The 25130-nt window shown below is 36.3% G+C and overlaps 1 protein-coding gene across 5 annotated transcripts in view; it reads right to left on the minus strand.

Annotated features, from left to right (window-relative positions):
- Positions 1-25130, minus strand: part of Armc3 (armadillo repeat containing 3) — a 101511-nt gene that overhangs the window by 40903 nt on the left and 35478 nt on the right. For all 5 annotated transcript variants that reach the window (XM_013515510.1, XM_005386930.2, XM_005386929.2 and 2 more), the window contains exons 8-10: positions 23903-24086; positions 8190-8342; positions 7983-8088 (exon numbers count right to left, since the gene is read on the minus strand). In XM_013515510.1, coding sequence (XP_013370964.1) covers positions 7983-8088; positions 8190-8342; positions 23903-24086 — 443 coding nt within the window. The remainder of the gene's footprint in view (positions 1-7982; positions 8089-8189; positions 8343-23902; positions 24087-25130) is intronic.

Consider the following 25130-nt stretch of genomic DNA (forward strand, 5'->3'; position numbering starts at 1 on the left):
CCTCCCAAAACCAGTAGCTAATCAAATTAAAGCTATTTGCCAAGGTCGGGTAGGCATCAACTGACACGGAATGGGGATGCGGAACCAAATGGTTTTATTACAAAATTTGGCTTTTCATTGTACTTGTTTCTCAAATCCTGTATGATGTTTTCAACCCAATATAACCAGTGTAATCACAAGATTCTGGAAGAGAAGAATCCAGGCTCTAAGGGGAGAAATGACAAGCATCCACTCAGTAAACTTGGATGGAAAAAATGCAGGAATAATTCATAAGTGTACCATGAAGACTTCTCCCGTCTGTTTTATCTCTTAAATTCAGAGAATGTTTAAAGTACTAAAGACACTTTCAGCTCTTTGAAGTATCATCTTTAATAAAAAAAAAAAAAAAGTTGAATCATTCTCCATACGACACTCAGCCTCCTAAAAGTACCTCCATTTATGTGGCAAGATGCTCATATTGTGAGCATGCTAACTCAAAGGATCTAGAATTTTACAACGAAGTTACATAGATAGGAATTTCAAACAATCTTTCCTATCCAGTTAACTCTAGAAAAGCTACGCTGGCAATGAGAATGTAGTTAAAGAACGTAGTTCAAATGCAGTGTACTTACCATCTCCGGTCGGGTAGCACAGCAGCTATGCAGCCATCAGTAAAATGAAAGTATCTGACTGCAGCGGGAACATTTGGAAAGGACCAGCACCTGTTAACACGTATTCCGCGGTAGAACGCTATCGCTTTAAAAAGCTCCACAGTGAAATGCTGTCTAGATCACAAGCTTTTAATAATGTTTTAAAATATTATTTTAGGTACACCGGAGAGTGTTTCGAATTAAATCTGTGTGGGTTGCATTAAACTACAAGAGCAAGCTTTGCATCACCCTGTGCCCCTCCCCCTCCTCCGGAGCCGCCGCCAGGGGGCAGTGTGAGGACGTGGGTCCCTTCTCCTAGGGAAAAAAAAAAAAACAAAAACAAAAACAAAAACCCCTGTGTGACAAAGACAATACCCACACAGCTTAAATTCAACCTGTACGTCAAGTCTAAAATACAAGTTCGCCTCTTTCATGGCTGATTTCCACGGCCAATGTTTCTTTACTAGAAAGTGTTCTAAGGAGAAGGTTATTTATTTATTCCAAGGGAGTCCCTGCCTATCGGCCTAGGACTACGATTTAGATAAGGTGCAGAAATGTATTTTTCAAAGGGTGAAAGTACACATCTCTAGTGATCCAAAAGCTCCAAAAGGGATGGAGATGGGGGACTGAAACTTTGCCGTTTTGCCACTTTTAGGAGAATTCTTTTATTTTTATTGACCTCTTTCTTTTCTTCAAAATGAACATCATTCTCTGCACCCGGGCTATCCCTGCACAGTAAAAGATGAGTGGTCCTAAGGGGTAAGCATTAGTCCAAAGTTAAAAGAAACGAGAAAGAAACTGCACAAATAAATATATAAGAACGTTACCTTTCTACCACCAACTCTACTTCATGTAGTGAGAAAGGAGATAGCAAACAAACAAAGAGGTAAGGGTAGGTCAGGCCTCCTTGACAACCCTGGGGACAGTTAAGGAGCTTGGTCTCTGGACAGCGCAGTACCGGCTTTTCCTGAAGCACTCTATGAAGTACTGACTTTTGATACACTATGTAAAATTCTGTATGTGGGATACTTTTAAATTTTTCCCTACAAATTCTATGGCTACCTTAGGTATGATAGCCCATGAGTAATTCCAGTAGGCATTAAAATTAGTTTTATTGATTTATTTTCCATGCTGAGGAAGGACCCAGGGCCTTATATATGTTGGGCAAATGCAATAATATCACTGAGCTACACCCTGAAATCCTGTAAAGAGATTATTTTCTAAATACCAGCAATACAAAATAACAGGCATTCATATACAAGGAAAACGTTCAAAAGTTCCCCCAAGCACTGCAGCACATATCCATGTAACCTTGGGCCATTCTGTCTCTTTCCGGAGTCTCTGTGGGCTGCAGTCCTTATTCAGCTCATTTCCTTTGTGTGGTTCTGGCCACAGGTCACACAATAGCAGGACTGTCCTCAGAGAAGAGCTCTTTGTCTCCGGCTTTGTAGAGGCTCGGCAGTGGCTTCGCAATCAATCAGTTTTTTAAAGTGACCATTATATATGCTACCAGTTAGAATTTTCTTGGGTTACCGCTGTTGTGGGAAGTCAGAAAGGACCACAAAAAATTAAAAAATTAAAAATAAAAACCAAGGAAATGGAGATAAAAGGGTCTCTATGATGCAAGAAAAACCCCTGGTTCTTCATGGAGATAACATGGAATGGGTCTGAAGCATCAGGGTTGGCGGGATCTTTCTTGCTATGTGTAAAGAGGGGAGTCTTGATTATGTATTTACTAGAGAAAAACTATAATTTTTACTTTTCTATGTGTATTAAATCATTTTAGTTATTACTTCTTAGTTTTATTCTATTTGTTGTATTTTATTTTCTAAAAGAACAATTGTTTGGTTTGAAAACTAGCCAACATTTATGCAAATTTTCTTCTCTCTTCTCTTTCTCCCCCTCCACCCCCCACCGGAAATCAAACCCAGGGCCTTGTGCATGCTAGGTAAGCACTTTATCACTGGGCTGCACATTCAGCACTATACTAATTTTCTAATCTTGCCATAGTTTACCAATGGTCAAATCTACCTAGCATTGGCAAAAGGAAATAAAAGACATCAGACCCTTTCATTCTTGGGATAACTTTAAAAACAAATTCTGATCAGATCCAACAGATGGCAGTGATGTTATAAATTAATAGTTTAAAATATTCTCATATGCAGGATCAGCTCCTCAGAAAGATGTCATCCACAAATAATTCTCTCAGTACTTGGATAAAAAGATAAAATTTTTAACATGATTAATTGGATAAAAAAGCATAGGGTAAATACAACAAGAAATTCAGGTGAAAATATTTCCTGTTTCAAAAATGAATGGCTTTTTTTTGTTGTTGTTGTTGTTTTTGGTTTTTCTCCGGTACCGGGAACCGAACTCACGACCTTGTGCTTGCCAGGCAGGCGCTTTGCCGCTGAGCTAAATCCCCAGCCCCATGAATGGCTTTTCATTTGCAAAACATATTACAAACCATCATCAAGTACATTAGGGGTATACCAAGAACAGGTCTGTCCAAATTAGCTAAATGATTTATATGTTATGTAAAACTCACTACTGTGTCTTGTTTTCCATTTTTAAATATTCCTTCAGATGGGGGGGGGCTAGCTAAATTTTTTATTGACTCATGTTCTCCTTTCTTTCACTTCTAATAAGTGATTGTAGCTGTTTTTACCCTCTCTAACTGTGCCTTCAAACAGCCATTGTTATTCTTATTTATGGCTTTTTCATATTTTTCCTACTGTCCTTTATTCTGGAGGTAATAGAGAATGAAAAGTATGAAGAGAAAGCTCTCACTGTTTTTCACTATGTCTTTTGTGATCCAAATTAAAATTAAAATTTTAACCCCTCCCCCAAACAAGCCAACACTGATTATTTTAAATTATGGACATTGTGGATGCTTTATACATTGAAATAAATTTCCTATTATTTTTACTGTCTCTTTAGTTTTGATTGAGAGGTTTTTTGGGGGGAGGGGTTTGGTGTATGCCTATCCCTCGCCCCCAAATGCCTATTGTAGGATGGGCACTGTCTTTAGATGCTTGTGATTCATCAGTGAATTACATAGAACAAGGTTGTTCTCCTCCTGGGTGCTGGTGATGCTAGGAGAAAAATCAGCAGGGAAGGAGGCTGGACAGTGTGCGCATGTGTGGAGCAACCTCAAACTCTGCAGTAATGAAGGGTGGCCTCTTTGCTAGGGTGACATTTTAGCGGTGGCTTGGAGGGGTGAGTGAGTGAGCCCCAAGACTGCCTGGCAGAAAGCACTCCAGGCAAGACAGTGGTAGGCACAAGAGACTCTAGGCAGAACGAAACGCAAGTTGAATGTCCTTCCAGAACATAGCGAATGGCCTGTTTTATTCATCATTTACTCCACAGTATTAGCTTGCTTGCAAATAAAGAGACGTGTATTCGTTAATCATTTTTTAAATGACAATCCAGTGATACAAAACTTAAATCCCTGGGACACTCTCGAATCCAGAGCATGCATGAGAACTTATGGAGGGGAGAAATGGCCTCTGAGAAGCCAAAATATGAAGAAGAGGTCTCAAAATCTGCTTTGGGGCTCTCATATAAAATGTGATCAAGCTGGTTACTTGGAGTCCAAGCTTTTAACGTACAGAAAGAAAGGTCTGAAGGGAACTTCCAGTAGGGGGTACGTTGGAGGCTCTGCCCACTTAGTCCATGCCTTGCATGAAAAGGGACAGCAGCCCTGCTAGCCAGGGTCAGCAGGATGCATGAAAGCCCAGAGGGACCCCTTCCAGAAGCCGCAGCCAGTGAGTGGGAGCAGAGACCCCACATCCTGGAGGGGCCTGAGGGTGGCAGCCAGGAGCACTTCCAGTCTTACAGTGGTATCTGCTATCTCCACGCCCTTCCCCAAAGCCTGATAGCAGCGGACTCCAGCAGAGGAGCTGGAAGGGAAGGATTTTAGAAAATCGTAATTCACACTCATTACAAAAATGTTTAGGTGTTGTTAATTGAAGAAGTAACTTTGGAAATGTCCAGAAAATGTGTCTAAGAAGCCTCATTCACAGAGAAGCCTTTGGCATAAATCAAAGTGATGTCCAAATGACGTGAAAGCTGACAACCTTCCACAAAGTGTTCTGTACGGATGGTCTGGTTATTTATCATTGCTACTAAAATTTCTCATCATTGTGCTGTTTTCTTACACATGAATGTGTTTTCTAATTGTGAGAAACAAGACGCAGGAAAAATCTAAAGTCAGTATAACAGGTAATAAATTAATTTACAATAGATTATAAAAGCCTTTTTTTAAAAATAGCACTAAGGATTGAACCCAGGGCCTTCCCACTGAGCTACACCCCCATTTTAAATTTTTTTATTTTCAAATAGGGTCTCACTTTAGTTGCCCAGGTTGGGCTCCAATTTGTGGTCCTCCTACTTCAGCCTCCCAGGGTATATATTTTTAGATTATAAAAATATTTTAATAAAAAAGCATTTGCCAGGTTTTTGTTTGTTAGGCGAATACTCCCCAGTCCTGTCATTTGTCATCTTTATAAAATCCGTCACCACAAATTATGTTTCTTTTTCCCCTGGCTGATTTTTTTCCCCTTTAATTTAGAAAATTTTAATGTCCTCACAACTTTCTAGGCCAAAGCCCATCACATACCGGAAGTTACACCAGTACTCTGAGTTACCGTGACACAGCGGCGATTACTCAATTCATGAAATAAGCCTCGACTCCAGAAGATGCCCAAGGCTGAAGAATTAGAAATTAATTCCAGGCATACAGAGATACGAGTATAGAAGATGTGTCACACTGTAATACAACTAAAATTAGCATTTGCCTGTGTAAATGCATTTTTAGCTAGACCAGCAATGATCAGATATGAAACAGCTGCCGAATGCACATGAGCATCTTCAAGGTTTTGCCTCCTGTCCTTGGTACGTGTGAGAGAAAAGCAGTCAGAAAACTCTATTCTCAACCAGCCCAGGGGCGAGGCCACACTTCATGTTAGGAGAGATGGCTGAGAAGCTGCTTCTCAAAAGGCTCCTGGAAACACTCGTCAGTGCTGAGCTTATGTTACGTTTTTTAAAGATGATCTGAGTGGAAAACGTTGTCTGTTAAAAATAACTGACCAGCTTTGCCGTCTCTTCTGTGGTGTCTGGATGCGGGCAGTAGGCTGGTTGCAAGGGCCCGCAACAGGGCTTATCTGCGCTCACTCCCGACTGATCAGACAACCTTCTTCAACTCCTGTCTTTAGGCTAGCCACACATATACCAAATCTGACTGTTCAAAAACATTTTCAATATTTTTTTTTTTTAGCTTGAAAAGTTTAAAAAAAACTGGGATGAGGAAAAGGAGAAAAGAAAGACAGAAGGAAGGGAAAAATCTATATGGACAGCTGGGATAATTATACTGCTGATGTCTAATGGTTTATTGAAAGGAACAGTTAATGCTTAAAGTCTTTTTCCTTGAGCAAGTTTGCATATTTATATGTGGTAATCCGAACAACTGATTTGAAGACAACAATATGTAATATAAGAACCATTGTTGAATTCCTACCATATTTCTTAGTGAAGCTCTGTATTGTTTCTAATTTTTTTATTACTTTTTATTATCTTATTCTTGTTTGATCAATCTTGCATTCTTACATCTAGTAATCTGAGCAACTTCGTTGAAGATAACAATATGTAGTATAACAACCATTGCTAATTCCTATCATTTTGTTTTGAAAACCCTGTATAGTTTTTATGTTGTTTTGTTTTTCTTTGTTGTTGCTATTTTTAAAATTCTCTTTAAAATAAAAAGTTCAAAACAAAACTTATATAGACTTCAAAGAATATCTAGAAAAACCTTATCAAACACAAACCAAGGGGAAAAACTGTGCATGTGGGGGTGGGGGAGCAGTTAGCTTATACTTGGTTTTTTTTTAAGCTGTAATTAAAATTTAATAAGAATAGAATTGTAAAGTAAAGTCAATTATAGTAGAGAAGTCAGGCATCAACATTTTGTTGACAAAAATAGAATTCTAGTCAGATGAGAAAAATCTGAAATAACTACACTGAAAGAGAAAGTCTGAAGGCAGACCCTTTTAGAATTATGTATTTACCATCATAACTGTCTATGATTTTATGTGACAATCAAAAATGTGAAATAACAGAAGCCAAGCAAATTTATATCAAAGCAAAACATTTTGTATGCTTTGGAGGGTTATTAAAATATTTTAGATAACATATTAGTGTAAATGGACTAGAGACAAAAAAGTTTTTTAGTACTGCTAAGATTTTTTGGCAGTAGCATGCCTATACTGGGAAAATCACTGAATATGCTATTTTCAAATTGCTACTTCTTGTGACTCAATATTCTTTGCTTTTACAGAGATAATGATGACCCTTAATTTAGGAAATTATTATGCTAAAGATAGTAGCTGATAAAAGAGCACAGTTTTGTTTTGAAACTCATGTGATTTTGCTATGTTTTTAATCAGACATTTTTAGATATTTAGTCATCCCATTAATGTCTTATAAAATATTTGTGTGGGAGTAGATAAAGGAAAAGAAAGATTAAAGTGAAGGTTTTGTTCCAAGTTCAAGAAAAGTAATTTTAGCCTCAATGTCACAAAATAATAAGTGAAAGTTAACTCACATACCAAATGAGATATAGGGAGGGCAAATAATTATTTTATGTATGAAATTTTCCTTTGAGAAATTTTTCTTATTCTATAAGGCAATGTTCTATAACCTTCTAAAAACAGAGACTTTGGGGTCCAATGGTCCTGTGTTGAATTTCAGCTATTTAATAAATGTGTGCATCTAGGAAAATTAGATAAGCTTGCACAATTGTGGTATCCTTATTTGTTCATAGCTTATTCTGAGAATTAATTTTTGAAATGGATATAAATCACACACTGCAGTCTTATAATGCAGAGGGCATTCCTATTCCCCAACCTTTCTTCAGGGTACAGTATTGGCCTTAATATGTTGCTTTTTATTGACTTTTTAAAATGTTTCTATAGTTCTCTAATGCATACATCCTTTCAAATGGACCTTTTAAATTCTTTCAAGATTTATCAGCTGTTTTTGTAGTGTTATCCATCATATTTGGAGCATTATCCAGTTTTCTTTGCACTAGAAGCTTCTGGAAGAATTAGCCTGTTACACAAATCAGATGGCCTGCATATTTTCCCAACAAACTCAGGAAGTCAAGATTTTGTAATCTCTGGAAAACAGGGCAATCCAATAACACTATTTTCATAAGGTATCCTGGAGAATAACCCAAGACAGACTATTTGAAAAAATATGTAACTATCTTAGAAGCCAAAACACTACAATTAAGACCTCTTGAACTGTGAACTGTTTCACAACCCACCAGGGTGGAGTCTGGGTTTTTAAACTTACTTTGCATTGACAGGATTGCAAGTGGTCAGGTTGGCCAGGGCCAGGCCAGCGGCTTCTCTGACTTCTTCGTTGTCACTTTTGAGCAAGTACACTAACTGTGGAATCCCTACAGATAAAGAAAAGTAGAAATGTGATGCCAAAGAACCTCTGCATGCTAGATCTGGGTAACTGTAAAAGGTTCCAAGTGTTTGTTTATGGATTGCTTACCCTGAGTATTGAAAAAATCTTTGCTGCCCATATTCTCACACATTGCCGAAATAGCTTGAGAAGCAGCGATTTTAGTTCCATCGCTTTCAGAACCCAAAAGGGATACAAGGCACTTTTCAACTTCTTGTTCATGAAAAAGTTTTCTGTTCTCAGCTTTTATAAACCAAAAGAAAAAAATCAGAATTTGGCTTCAGATACTTCAAATATTACTACTTATCTATCCAAAGCGTCATAGGACTACAAATCATTCGTTATCTTGGGTGCCGGAGACTAAACAAAATATAAACACATCTTAATCTTTAAAACACAGTGAAAATGCTCCATGAGTTGTGGATGCTGTATTTCCTTCTTCCCTCACAGGATATACATCAATACTATGGAAGATTCTATAATAAGGAAAAGGCAAGCTTTCAGACTTAGTAAGCACTTATTTAACACCAATCACATGCTGACATGGTACTCAGCGTTCTCACACGCAATCTCCTCACCGAGAACAAAACCTGTTTATTTGGTCATTTTAAATGTAAAACACAATATTTGAAGAACGCCTGCAGCATAGGAACTGGTGAGCCAAAGGTCTCAAGCTTCAAGAGAAGAGCAGAGTGAAAGAGAAAGTAGAAACAAATAGTAAGTATAATTCTGATAATTTATATTATAGCCTCTACACGTGGAATGAATTCATTGCATATATAAATATATATATACTTTTTAAATTAATTTGTTTGATCTAGAAATATTTGCAGAATAATAGTGATGAGGTTTCCATTTTATCTTATTTATTTATTTATTTATTTATTTTGGTTTTGGTTTCTTTTTCCCATACCAGGAATTGAACTCACGACCTCGCGCTTGCCAGGCAAGCGCTGTGCCGTTGAGCTAAATCCCCAGCTCCAGGTTTCCATTTTAAAGCTAAGATATGATTTCTCTCTTCCTTTAACAATGATTATAGAAAAATCGCCCTCTTCCACAGAAGCAATATCACTCTTCGGCAGCACCACATTTACAAGTACTCAGGGCTTTTGGTTGTTTGATGCACAGATGTACACCAAGAAATCTGGCTCGAGTGGCACAGACCAAGTTTCTAACGCTGCTGCTGCTCTTTCCTCTTAAGCCAATCACGAACCATGTCCTGTAACCTTATCTCTTTAATCCCAGGCCCCTTTCACTTAACATGAGCATTCAGGCAGGTCAGAACTGTGCTTCCATAAAAAACTGTAGTAAATACTTAAATCTCAGGAGATGGCTTCTAACATGTTTTAAAGTACATGTATTTTTTTTTAGTTTCCACTGAAAAAAATACTAAACTTTTCCAGAGTTTCTGATCTAAAACGCTTGGATGTATTATGAAGACTTCCCTGATGGCTCTAAATAAAATTTCTTAAACAGAACACTCCGCACAGACTCTATCAGGAAAACTGGCCAAAAAACAGTAGTACCAAAAAAAAAAAAAAAAAAAGCTCTAAATAAAATTTCTTAAACAGAACACTCCTCACAGATTCTATTAGGAAAATTGGCCAAAATACAGTAATACCAAAAAAAAAAAACACAGTAGTAAAATTATGATAAAAAATATACAGTGAATGTTTAAAAACTTTCTTACATAAAAGAAAGATTGCTGTTTGTCTTCCTAAAAATAATGCCCCCTCACATTTCAAACACACTTATTCCCATTGTTCTTGCCAGTCTCCAAAGCTGTTCTGAAAGTCCCTTTTTCCTTGTGAAGCATGGTCAAAAATACAAGAAGCAGCGCTGATGAGCACTGTATGATAGAAAGGGAGGCCAGTGAAAGCTACTGTTGCACTCCTCCACCTAACTCACTGGGCATGGCACCATGGGACTTGTGGCTTTTCCCCAAAATAACCATAAAAGGAAAACATTTGAATCAATTCAGGACATGAAGGCAGTTACGGCAGCCCAACTAGAGACACTTACCCAAAAGGACTTCTGTCACTGCTTCAGGAAGTGGCAGGAGTGATGGGCTAAGTGTATTCCAGGTGAGGAGGAGAATTTTGAGGGGGATTAATTGCAATGTGTCTTGTTCTGTAATGAATTTTTAAAATTTAAATGCTTATCATGTTTTTATCACAACTTATAATTAATTTGAAAAGGCTGACTTTGGAATGTGTAATTGTTCCAGTCACAAAAAGCAGTATGTATGGGATTATTGGAAAGATTTTTTTAACATGACTGAAGTAAGTATTGTGGGCAATTAAATTCTCAACCCTGCCGGGAGCGTTCTCAAAATCCAGCTGTGTTCACCAAATCTCAAAAGTGTGGACCACAGCATGGCTATAATAGACTTAAAGGATGAATTAACATGTTTGCCAAGTACTTTCAATTCCTGCTCCAAGAAGTAAAGTATTTGTGTTTTAATTACACAGATAATAAAGATGGCAAGATAGTTATGCTACTAATAGAGCAAGGTGCTTTAAAAGTAATATTTATTCAGTATCACTCAAATAAAAATCATGAAGTTCTGCTGCTAAAAATAAGTCTGCAGGTAATGATGTTTTTCTTTACCCATTCTCAGAAGTGGCCATTATGCCACCTTTCTCCTGCTGAGATGTTAATGCCATTTCATAAACCTCATGCCAACATGGTAATTAACACCCTCCCCCTACTGGTACCAGGTCAAAGGCGTGCTGACTGGAGATTTTCACCACAGGGAATGCATGTTATAACTTCATCCTACAAGCAAAACTTCTTAAAGAATGTGTGGTGTGTTTCAACTGTGTTTCTGTCATACAATGACAATGGATCGTATAAAAAATTCTTATGAGAGGAGATTAACAAACCATTGTAAGTGACAGTTACATTGTTTTTACCAATAGCATAAGGAGCAATGTTTCCGTTAACCTAATATATAACTGGAAACATGTTAAAATGTCTCCATGATTATTTACTTTCAATACAGAACCATTAGGAGATAATTTCATTAAATTTTAGAATTGACTATGATAACTAATGTAAAAAAAGATATGTCTAGCTAAGCTGTCTGAATCTGGAAGATAGGGGCCCAGGCAGGCCAATTACTGATACAAAAAGTAGACAAGAGGTACCAGTTGCGCCTGAAATGGAGGTGGAGTCTACAGTCATGCAAGTAGAAGAGGTGGCTATTGTAGATCAGGCCAGATAAACAGAAATAAACAGCAGTAAATAAATGAACAAACAAGAGAATAATGAGACAGATGAAAATGATGTTCACTTATGCTCTAGTGCTGGCTCCAGGGATGCTAGTACTGACATAGTACTGTGTTGAGTTCTGATCAGAAATGAAGAGTTTCACCCATAATTGTTAGAGCTAAGGTGAAAAGCTTGAAACAGAGAGATTTTCTCAAAGACCTGTGCTTCCTATTGGAAAAAGGTATTCTTAAGGATTTATGGGAATATGTGGACAGAGAAAGCTTGATTCTTTATGGAATCATACATTTTTCTAGAGATCTCAAGAATCAAGCTTTCAGGTCTGGTATCTCTTAAGTATGAGAAAAACTAAATCATACAAGTACCCACTGGATTGGAAAACCCATTTGATATACTTTTCCAATGATTCTACAGGCTCCAAAGATAGAATAACTTTGGGAAGGAAAAAGATAAGGCTAAAAAGAATGGAAGGAGGACACTGATTAAATAATTTGAATTATAAGAATGTAAGCTTTGTGGCTGGGGATGTAGCCCAGTGGTACAGTGCTTGCCTAGCATGTATAATATCATGAGTTCGATCCCCAACATTGACTCCCCAAGCTTTTACAATAGCAGATAAAACCTGCAGGACAATGGTGAAGAAACTGTTCTGCAACACAGACGGGAAACTTGGTTGCATGATAGTAAGGGTAGATCTCTCCAGAAACAGAGAGGGGTAGATCTTCTCCAGGGAAACAGAAGTTCTGCTGAGCAACAGTACTTCACCTTGGTGCTGTGCCGGTTTGGTACAGTATTTCATAGCAGCAGAATGAGAATACTTGAGTTCATGCATATTGCTTTACTTTATCACAGTAGGGATAGATGAAAGTCTTGTGTGAAGAAATTGTTAACATATTTAAAGCAGAGTAGGCTATACTAGGATAAGTCATGAAAAAGCATATTTTTAAAAATTTCTTAGGGCCAGAAAGAGAAACTAGTTATTTATTTTATTGACACCTTGAAAAGAAACAGAATTAGTAAATTTGATTTTCCTTCTAAACGTAGCCATTTGAAGAGCATGGATACCAAGAGGTCAAAATAGTATTTCCAAGTTTGCAACTAATTCTCAAAAATATCCTAGAAAGTGACAATGAAGCTGACAATGACAAGAGCTCTAACAGAATAAATGCAGAAGGTAAGGTAAGCAGTTAAATGGCAGAAAAGACAAGGAATCAGCAACAGGAAAATATGGCAATGGCAGGAATAAGTCAATACCTATCAATAATAATTCTCAATATGAATGGTCTCAATTCTGCAATCAAAAGACACAAACTGGCAGAATGCATTGAAAAACAAAATCCAGTGCTACGCTGTATACAAGAAACACATTTAACCCACAAAGAAAATCATACACTAAAAATCAAGGATGGGGAACAATATCCAAGTGATGGAAACTTGAAAGAAAACATCAGGTGTAGCCATCTTATATTCAGACAAGTGGACTTCAAGCCAAACTGATTAAATGAGGTACAGAAGGTCACTACATGTTGGTTAAGGGAACAATCTAACAGGAAGAGATAATAATTATTAATGTACACACACTCAACAATGGCACACCCAACTTCATACAACAAGTAATGCTGGACATAAAAGGTCAGATAAACATAAACACAATTATAGTGGAGACCTCAATACACCACTATCATAAATAGATCAACTAGACAAAAAAATTCAACAAAGAAATAACAGAGTTGAACCAAACCTTCAGACAAATGGGCTTAATAGATATCTACAGAGTGTTTTACTCAACTGAAACAGAATACATATTCTTCTAAACAGCACGCAGAACTTTCTCCAAAACAGATCACATGCCAGACAAGAATGCAATCCTAAGTAAATGCAAAAGAATAGAAATTACTTACTTATTATTAGATCATAGCACAGTGAAACTAGAAATCAATGGTAAAATAAAACAGATTTAATGTAGACGCACAGAAATGAAACAATATAATAAACAATATACTCAAATAATGAATGATTGCAGAAGAAATAAGACACTTTCTCGAACTAAAAAATAACATTAGTACAATATATCAGAGTTTATGGAACACAAGGAAAGCAGTCTTAACAAGGAAATTTATAGCTGTAATGGCTCACATAACAAAAACAGAGTGAATCCAAATAAATAGCCTCATGATGCACCTCAAAATCCTAGAAAAACAACACAGTCCAAATCCAATGTTACTGCAGGGAAGACAATTATAAAAATAGAGTAGAAATCAGTGAAATGGAGCCAAAATTTTACAAAGAATGAATGAATCAAACAATAAGTTCTTTGAAAGAATAAACAAAATAGACAAACCCTTCACCAATTCAACCAAAAAAGGAAGATAAAAGACCCAAATCAATGCAATTAGAAATGAAAAAGTTGGACTCACAACAGACACTACTGAAATAAAGATTATTAACAACTACTTTGCAAACCTGTATGCTAATAAATTGGAGAAGTAAAATAAATTGGATAGATTCATATATATCTATATTCATACATATAAATCTATCATATATATATTCAAAACTGATCCAAGAAGATTTAAAAACCCTGAATAATTCAATAACAGGCAATGAAATTGAAACAGCAATAAAAACTTAACCGAGGAAAGCCCAGGTCCAGATGGAGTCACTGCTGAGTTCTACTAAAACTTCAGAGATGATCTAATGCCAATACTTTTCAAGCTCTTTAATTAAATTAAAAGGGAAGGAATACTGCCAAAGTCACTCCTGGAAGTCAGCATTATCCTAATCCCCAAACCAGATAAGGACCCAACCCCCAAAAAGAACTACAGACCAATCTCTATAATGACTGCAGATTCAAAATCTTCAACAAGATACTGACAGACAGAATGCAAAAAAAAAAAAAAAAATCATCAAAAAGATCATACATCATGATCAACTAGGCTTTATCCCAGGGATATAAGGATGATTCAACATACTCAAATCAGTAGATGTAATATGTCACATAAACAGAAGCAAGGACAAAAATCACCTGGTTATCTCAATAGACACAGAAAAAGCCTTTGACAAAATCCAACATCTGTTCATGATAAAAAAATAGATATAGATGAATGTTATCTCAATTTGATATAAGCCACTTATGACAAACCTTTTGCCAATATAACATTAAATGGAGAAAAACTGAAAGGTTTCCCTCTAAAATCAGGAATGAGACAAAGATATACACTATTACCACTTCTATTTATCACAGTACTCCAAACATTAGCAAGAACAATTAGGCAGGAAAAAATAATAAAAGGGATATGTACAGGAAAGGAAGAAGTCAAACTATCTCTTGAGGTGATATGGTCTTTTACACAGAAGACCCAAAAAATTTCACCAAAATTCCCATAATTAATAACTAAATTCAATAATGTATAGCAGGATATAAAATTAACACACAAAAATCAATAGTATCCCAATAATGAATCCACTGAGAAAGTAGGAAATTGACAACAGCCCCAAGAAAAATTAAGTACTCAGGAATTAACCTAACTAAAGAAGTAAAAGAACTCTACAACAAACACTGAAGAAGAAAATCAAAGAGGACATTGAGAAATGGAAAAATATCCCTTGTTCCTGGATAGGCAGAGCCAATATAGTTAAAATGGCCATTCTTCCAGAATTGATACACAAACATAAAGCAATCCCAATCAAAACACCAACAGCATTTTTCATAGAAATGGGGAAAATAATCCTAAAATTCATACAGGACCAGAAGAGACCCAGATAGAAAAAGTAATCCTGCGTAAAAAGAGCAAAGCAGGAGGCATTACAGTCCCAAACTTAAAGTTATATTACAAAGCTACCATGATTAAAAAAAACAGCATGGTGCTGGCACAACCATAGACAAGAGGATCAATGGAACACAACAGAAGATAGAGAAACAACCCCAAGCACATTCAACTATTTAATTTTTGACAAAGGGGCCAAAAACATACACTAGTGGAAAGATACCCTTTTTAATAAATGGTGTTGGGAATACTGCCTATCCACACACACAAACCATGGAATCTAGACCCCTATCTTGCCACCATATATTAAACTAAAACAAAAATGAAACAAAGAACTAAATGTTAAAACAGAAACAATCTGCTGGAAGATAAAATAGGTAACACTCTTGAAATCATAGGCATAGGCAAGGACTTTCTGAACAGAACTCCACTTGCACAGGAAATAGAACTAAGAATCAACAAACGGGATCATGTCAAGGTAAAATCTCCTGTGTAGCAAAAAAAAAAAAAAAAAAAATCAACAAGGTGAAAAGAAAACTTACAGGATGGGAAAAATTTCTTTGTCAGAGATTCTTCAGACAAAGGACTAATGTCTAGAATACATAAAGAACTAAAAAAAGGGCTGGGGATTTAGCTCAGTGGCAAAAGCGCCTGCCTGGCAAGCGCAAGGTCGTGAGTTCGGTTCCCGGTACCGGAGAAAAACCACAAAAAAAAAAAAAAAATTAGATTTCCACAAAATAAAAAACCCAACTTAAAAAAATGGGCAAGTGAAATAAATAGACACCTACAAAAGAAGTACAAATGGCCGTAAATACATGGAGAAATGCTGAACATCTTTGGTCACTAGAGAAATTAAAATTTAAACAACACTAAGATTCCATCTTACTCCAGTAAGAACGACCATCATCAAAAAATCAAATACAGTAATAACAAATGCTAGAAAAGCTGTAGGGGAAAAGAACCTTTCTATCTAGTTGGTGGAAATGTAAATTAGTAAAACCACTATGGAAATCAAAGATTCCTCAAAACCCAAAACTAGAAATTCCACTTGACCAAGCTATTCTCCTAGCTATTTTCCTGAGAGAATTAAAGACATCATATTGCAGTGATACATACATACATACAGGTTTACAGCAGCACAATTCATAATAGCTAAGTCTTAGAAGCAGCCTACATGTCCATCAACAGATGAATGGATAAAGCAAATGTGGTATTTATACACAGTGGAGCACTGCTCTACCATAAAGGATGAATTTGAGTCATTTGTAAGAAAATAGATGCACTTTGAGACCATATACTAAGTAAAACAAATGGGACACCCAAACTTACAAATGGTATGGTTACTCTTATATGAGAAACCCAAAATCAATTAAAGAGCAAAATAAACGATAAGCAATAGAAAGTAGGGAGATGGTTGTTTCTCATTAGAAAGGGAATCAAGAGGATGGATGAAGGATGGAGAGAGGGGAGGGAATGGGGATGAAGGAAGAATTAAGATGTGCCATGTACCAACTCCACACAAAGAATGTAAACATCATGTACTGCAAACATACTACTAATAAAAAAGGCAAGAATAAAAAAAATTCAAACAAATATGCAACTAGATCAACAGCCTAAACCAGAACAAGTGAGTACAAGATTATAGTCTAGTGTAAATTATATGCTCCAGAATATAATGGAGAGTCTCTGAAAAAGAACACCAATGGTAACCAATGGCTGTGTGATTGTATAAAATGGAAGAATCTCTAATGCCAAGTCAGGCCGTCTGGACTAGATTCTATTTATCCTAAAATTGTTAATTTGAGGACCATGAATCCAGAAGATGGGATGGGCTTTGCACAGTTCATGAACTCCCTGAAATTACATGCAGAACTCTGTACATATGAAAGGTTTGAGAAGTTTGCTCTTAGGCCAGATTCTCAAAGAAATTCAAGACTCTCAAAAGTTGAGTTTGGCAGTGTAGTTGGATGTGCTTGGAAGCTGTCAGAAATACAGGCAGGAAATCAGAAGACATGTCGGAATTAGAAACAGATTTGAGATTCCATTGCTTCCTTGCTGCTTATGAAACATTAGTCATAAGTGAGATTGCTCAGGAAGACCTAAAAAAAGTCAGACAGAGGACAGAGAGACAAGTTTAATATTGAAATGGCAAGCAGAGGAGAGGAAGCTGGTAAAGGAAAGTTGTGGTCTGATCATTAGAACAGTCAGGAGAGAACAGTATTATAGAAATCAAGGGATAAAAGAGTTTTAAGGAGAAAAAGGACAATCAACAGAGGCTGCCATGCAGAGATCAAGTTTTAAAAACTGAATATATATGTCTACAGAATTTAATGTCAGGTGATCAATGTCAAGTTTGACAAGGACTGTTTTACAAATGAAGTCATAGACAGTAGGTTAAGTGATGGGATGAGGAGGAATTGTTTAAAACTGATGAGCCTGGAAAATAGGTTGACTAAGAAGAAAAGGAGAAAAAAGATGGAAAGGCACAAAGGCAAGAGAAGAAACAGATTTCCATAAATCATCCTGGTCAATAATTGTGGACTTCTCAAGATGTCCCACACTTCTGGATTAACTTCTTCCTACATAACCAATAGGATCAGGAGAAGGTGGAATGATCATGCCATGATGCCACATTAGAGGAAAATCCCCTTATCATCCTGAACTAGGCTGAAGGATCCCATTGCCATCTCAGCTGATGGAAAAACAGGACAAGGGCACCCCGGGACCCTGTGCAGTCATTAGCACCATGCCCAGGCAGAGCACGATGCCCTCCATGGTGAGCACTGGAAACGAATTGTGAAGACCGCATGGTAGGTATGGAAGGAGGAGAATAGCTGTGGCCTCAAAATAGTAAGTACTTCTGGGGAAAAAGATTAAAGGAGGCAAAAACAATCAAAAGTATAGTAGAAAATAACAGCTTCCTAATTTAGGAGAGAAAACAAGATCAAAATGGCCAGGGGTACACACATGTTTTGGCAACAGTTTTGAACCATATGATGAACAATTCTATCTGAATTTAAGAAAAAAGCATTATATGCATACGATAATACAAACCAGGCTGGCCTCAGGCTGGGTTCTACCAAAACAAGGTCTGAAGACAGTTGAGGAGAAAATGTTATGATGAAGGATTCCAAACCCAGCTAAACTGTCAAAACATGTTCAAAAACAACAGACATATTCACAGATAATGTAACATCTCAAAACACATCACTAATGGATATTTCCAAAAAAGGTTTTAATTGAAAAAAACTACCATGGCTAATTTGAGATATTGATCAAAAATAAAATCTTAAGACTAGATAGACTCTCAGGAGAACTGATAATATACACTGAAATAAGTATATATTAAATTCTATATGTGTATGATTTGAGGTGGTATGTTGGTCACAAGGACAAAGTGATTCTTAAAAAAAAAAGAGGATGATAGGTTTTTAGAAGTAGGACCTATAATTGCTTACAAACAGAGAGGGAAAAAGTTGTGGAAGCAAATCGCTAAGTATCTTATATAACTATTGTAACTTTAACTATTTTTAAAAGTTTAAAAAATATGTTAAAAAGAAAGAACCACAGAAAACCAGAATAGAAAGCATAAAACATGATGTCAGAAATAAAACCAAATACAGTAGTTGTAAAATCAAATCTGACACTCTTTCTTCACTTTGCCCTTTGGATCTAATGGTGGTGAAGTCTTCCCAGTACTGCTGGCCGGTGGGGTGCTCACCGTGACAGCTGTTCACTTTTCCCTAACTGTACTTCCAGAACTTATTCCTTCGTTTTTCTACTTAAACTAGCTGACATTTACAGAACTATTTTCTGCCAAGACCACTTTTAGTAATACATGCCAATCTTAATATCAAATTAGAATCTAAAGCTCAAGGACGGCGATTGCAATTTTTAAAAACATGGTCAGTAGTGGATATAAAACATGATGAAGTAAAGCAAAGTTATTAGAGAAAATTTACAGAAATAATGCATCAGGAAACTCCTGATACACCACTATAGATCTTGTAGATAAAACAACAAAGAAGGACAAAAAGAACCATACAATGTAATTTATGAAGGTGAACTAAAAGATTAACCTCAAAGTCTATATTGTACAGGAAATACATTTATTTGTCTTTTCAACAACCATTTATCCATTCATCACTTTCATTGTCCTTACCTTGTGGAACAGTGCCTTGCATGCAGCACACATATAATAAACATTTGTTAATTTACAAGCTAGTGTATCTCTTCAAGGCTTAAAAGATCACTTGTGTAGACTGATTATTTTCCAGGCCTCAAAGAAAATGCAATACTACTCCTAAAGAAAAAACTGCATTTTCAAAAACACAAAGAAAAAGTATTAGAATTTAAAATGAAAGACTGTGAATTGCAGGTCTTCTAGTCAAGACCCGCAGCTCACAGTCTTTTATTTTAAATTCTAGTTGAAAAAATTTTTCAAAAGTTGAAAAAAAATTTTCAACTAGAAAAAGGGCCCCACTGTTCACCACAGGCCTTTTCCTCAAAGGTTTGGTCCAATATATGCAGAGATTGATTAAAAATAATTGTTTCATAAGACTGAAATGGAAAACAATCACAAAATAACCCATCTTTATATTGTAAAAATGATGGTGCCTATTTTTACAATACTGTTCATAAAAATAAAAGGAAGCTCAGAAGAGGTAAGAATGAATGATCACAGGATAGCCTAAGGACGTTCCATCCTGGGACAGATTAAATAAGAAAAGGATCCTTAAGTTTGAAAAAGTTGTAGCTGAAGGACACATGATACCATCACAAATGACATAGACGAAATGAATACAGATTTAGTCACTAGATTCTAAAATAAAGACTGAGACACGATTTGAAGCTGGAATATAGTTATTTTAGAACTAACATAAGGAAGCAGAATCAAAAAACATTAAGTGCCAGGAAGGACTTAGAGACTATTTATTTGAATTACTTCGTGTTACAGATAAAAAATAGATTTAAACAAATGATGCTAGAAAATTTGACACCTACATGCAAGAGAATAAAGTTGGATACTTCCCTTATACCATACACAAAAATTAAGAGATCAAACAGATCTCTTAATTATTAACAGATCAAAGATCAAAGACCTAAATGTAAGAGCTAAAACTATAAAATTCTTGGAATAAGGGAGGGACTCTATAACGCTAAATTTGGTGATACATAGCAAAAGCAACAAAAGAAAAAAAAATAGATAAATTAGACTACTTCAAAACGAAAAACTCATGTGCACAAAAGGATACAATCAGTAGAATGAAAATGCAATCCACAGAATGAGAGAAAATATTTGCCAATCATATATTTGATAACAGATTAATATCTAGACTATATAAAAAACTCCTACAGGTCAACATAAAAAAACAAGTGAACCAATTAAAAATAGGCAAAGAATTTGAGGAGATGTTTCTCCAAAAAATATACAAGTAGCTAATAATGAAAAGGTCTTAACATAACTAATCATTGGGGGAAAGCAAATCAAAACCACAGGGCAATACTCCCCATATTAAACACAGGAAAGAAGTGTAGGCCAGGATGTGGAGAAACAGGAACCTTTCTGCACTGTCTGTGGTGGGAATAAAAAATGGTACAACTGCTATGGGAAACAATTTAGCAGCTCCTCAAAAACTTAAAAATAGAATTATTGTATAACCTAGCCAGCAATTCCACTTCCAGGTACATACATGCAGTGAACTGAAAGCATAGACTCAAAGAAATATTTTTTTACCCATGTTGATAGTACCGTTATTCACAATATCCAGAAGGCAAAAGCAACCCAACTACCCACCACTGGCTGAATGAATAAACAATATGTAGGATATATATGTATGTACACACATACATACATAAACATATATAGTAGAATATTATACAGTATTAAAAAGCAAAAAGAATCCTGATACATGCTGCAACATAGATGAATCTTCAGGACACTATGCTAAATGCTACACAGTCATAAAGGGACCAATGCTGTATGATTCCAGGGACATGAACTACCTAGAACAGTCAAATTCAGAGATACAAAATAGAATGGTGGCTGCCAGGAACTGGTGGGAGGTGGAAGTAGGGAGCTGCTGTCTAATTAGTATCAAATTTTAGTTTTGCCAGATGAAGAGTTCTGTGAACCAATGGTAGCACTGCAGTGGGAATGTACTTAATGCCACTGTCCGTGCACTTAAGGTGGCTACAGGGGTCAATTTCATATTATAAATATTTCATCACAAGTTTTAAAAAGGAAAAAATGAAGCATTTCTTTTCCTTTGATTAAAACCTGCTCTTCCTTTTGACTTGTCCACTTCTGGGAGTTGTAACACTTTTGCCCAGCTGTCCACCTCAGACGCCTGGCCTCATCCTTGGTATTGCCTTCTCTCTCCCTCAACCTTCCCCTTTACTGTGGACTCTTCATAATGTGCCCAGAACTGTGCTGGTGCTTCTCCTTGCAGAATGCCTAGAGCACTCTCCAGCCACCACGTCTCTGTGCCAGAGCACCCTCTTTATGTATCTCTCTCTCTATTTTACCAACTTCTATTCATGTAAAAACAATATATATGTCTTTGGGTTTGTTTGCCATGCATAAATGTTTGTCAAAATAGGAGGATGGAATATTTTTTGAAGATGATTCTAATTGACACACACTAATGTACTTATTTAAGGATTCCATGTGATACTTCAATGTGTACAATGTATAACGTGTAATGATCACATCAGGGTAATTAATATATCTACCACTCCAGATGTCGTGTTGAGAACATTCAAAATCCTTTCTATAAGCCATTTTGAAATATTCAATTATTGTTAACCGTAGTTATCCTGCTGTGCTCTAGAGAACTGCAGAAGTTATTTCTCCTTTCCAATATCTTCCCGTACCCCCGACTGTCCTCTCTCTACCCGCCCCCACCTCCATTCCCTTCCCAGGCTCTGGCAACCAAAGTTCTGTTCTCTACTCTATGAGGTCAACTTTTCAGCTTTTGTATATAAGTAAGGACATGTGGTTTTGTCTTTCTGTCAGAGCAGCTTCATTTCTTACTGAGCATACCACAGTAACCCCCTGCTTGATCTTTTGTACCTGGTCCTTCCAGTCTCTTCTCACTTTGCAGTAAATATGTCCTTTTTTTTAAAGTGAAAAGCTATAATGTTCTCTCCCCTAAGTCTTTTCAGTGGTTCTTCCTTGCAATTAATTAACTCGGCTTATGATGCCCATTACCATTTGCTCCTCACTATTTATACAGCCTTAAATCTGTTTTCTACAGCACTGTGTATTCTCCAGCCATTCCCAACACCTTCAGTTCTGGAACTTGCCACATTCTGGCCTTCTTATACAACTTCCTTCTACACAACTCTCCCTTCTTAGAGAATTGCTGATTTTCTTTCATCCCTCTCAGACTTTCTTCAGCCCACCAACTTTTATGATTCACTCTAGGTCATAGAGTGTAAATCCAATCCCAAGAGACTTCTCTGACCCAAGTCTGCACTAGGTACCCTTCCTAGGTGACCCTGTGTTTCTATCATCAAGCATCTTTGATGTATTGGGTTTCCCTGATGCTTGCCTGTTTTAGGTTTATCGTTAGAAATTGGGAGCTCAGTACATCATGAATAAAATGAACTAATAAATATGTCTGGAGAGATTGTAGTTCATGCATAAGCACCTGACTAATTTATTGCTGTGCCAATAGTAGAACTAGGGTTGGAACGAAAACACCAAGCATGCTTTGTTCTGTGTTTTCGCATGCTATGTCACATACAGGTAAACATAAACCTCACTGCCCCAAGAGGGGCTGGGACAGACCTAGAATGATCACAGAAAAGCCACGATATGGAAACACTTTAAGCTTGACATTGTCCATGTTTTCTGTTACATCTCTCTTTGGGTCTTAATTAGCTAAGAATCTTGGAATAAAAAGAAAAAAGAACTAACCAGCGATGAGAGAGTCAGGTTCCATTTGACAGAACACTAAATAAACCCAACTTTTTCCAATATCAAAAACCTTAATTCACAGCCTGTCTTTAGATTTGGCATTGATAATGTAAGTCATAAGGGCCCTCTATGTTGACCCTGCAGCAGACAGTGAAATCCTGCCTGCTACATTAAAGCCTGACCTTGAGGAAATCCAGTAGGGGCTGCAAAAAATGTTTTCCACAATATACACATAGACATATATAGAGATGTGAATATATACATTTAGAATATGTCACTTAAAATAGCCAAAGCTGTCATCATTTATAAGAGTAGTGATACAGAAGGGGAAAAATAAAATCACATCTTTTTATTAAATAAGATACTCAAAATATACATAAATTAAAACTATAATTTCACCTCCACTGCATGAGATGTACTTAATCACTCGTATCTTACAGATTTATGTCAACATAGCTTGTCACTGAAATGAAAATCATATCATGTGTATCATATGAGCATATTATTTTTCATGGCTGTATAAAGTGGCACTGCTAGACTCTTGCTAAAACTAGAAATTACCTTGTTGACCTCATTCTGAATGGGGGTTTCTTGAAACATACAAACAATGTATATTTTCTGTATTGTTCTAAACGTAAGAAAAGTAAAAGCTTGCAACTTAATTTAAACATAGGATTCTAATTAAATCATATGGAGTTTATTACATTCCTAAGAAATCTTTAACTCATTGGCAATAGGATGAGTTTTGGCCTTCAGCAGTAAATATACTGTTGTTCTTCAAAGGTTAATAGCAAACTCGTACTCTAGTGTTTTCTAATAGTAATCAAAATTAGGACTGTCAGAGGAAAATGTATGGTTAATTTATATAAAATGAGACATACAGTCACAAGCTGCTTTAGCGATTGCTTTTGCTGCATTCTTCTGAATATCAGGAATCGTAGAGCTTTCCGCAAATGTTAGGAGCTTTTTAAGCCCCCCTGTCTGCTGAATCAGCACCATGCTATCCAGATCTTCAAGGCAATTAGCCACCACGGAAAGTGCTTCTATATGAAGGTCATTCAGTTCCTAGTAATAAAAACAGACACAACTTTAGGAAGTTGTAGTAAAAGAAATTTGCCCTTTGCAAATTTTGGTATGAGAGGAACTGAGCTTAGTGAGAATATAATGTAATTCTATTGTGAGTGGGGCTGTAGGAAGGAAGAGTTGTTTATCAATGCAACATCACTGCACCTAGCCATTTGCCCCATCTTTGCCCATTTCTCTTACTCTAAAGTGTTTTATGGATGAAAAATAATGCTATTGAGGAAATTTCCATTAATGATAACCAAGGGGCATTGGTCATATAACCTTCTACCAAAAACAATTCTAAAATCTGGTGAAAATGTTTTTGGAAACAGCAGAGAAAACCTGAAGGAAAAAGTGTTCCTTAAAATCTGCAGCTGCTAGAAGAAAGCTGGTAGAGTTTGTGGGTTTGTTGATGGAGGAGTGTACATATACTTATATATAAATATTAAGTATAATATATACCCACTTATCATGCCATATGAGCTGTACTAACTTTATAATATAATAATTCATTTTGGTGAATTTTATTTTATTTGAGTCCCTGAAGATCAGTGAAAAGAGTAAATATCAGCAGAGGACTTTGCATCCTCTTATAGGGAAAGAGTTAATATATTTTTGGTTGGATGTAGGATAGTTGTATCATGTTGTGTATATGCATTATTCTATCCTTGCCTTTCCTTAGAGATTAAATATGACTTAAGAGGATATATATGTACTAAATTGATAAGAAATAAACTTATAATGGTTGATTTTTATGTATCAATTTGGCTAGGCCACAGAACTCACATATTTGCTCAAACACTATTCAGAATTTCTGTACAGATAATTTTTAGATGGGATTAATATTTAAATTAATAGACTTTGGATAAAGCAGATTACTCTTATAATGCAAGTGGACCTCATTCAGTCAGTTCAAGGCCATTATAGAAAAAACACTGACTTCCTGGAAATAGGGAAAACTCTGCTAGTAAATTGCCTTTTGGACTTGCTAACTTTCTAAAACTGATTAAGCCAACGCCCTAATTATCCATTCTATTTCTCTGA

This window comes from Chinchilla lanigera, unplaced genomic scaffold (assembly GCF_000276665.1).
Source record: "Chinchilla lanigera isolate Chin_1 unplaced genomic scaffold, ChiLan1.0 scaffold00028, whole genome shotgun sequence".
NCBI lineage: Eukaryota > Metazoa > Chordata > Mammalia > Rodentia > Chinchillidae > Chinchilla > Chinchilla lanigera.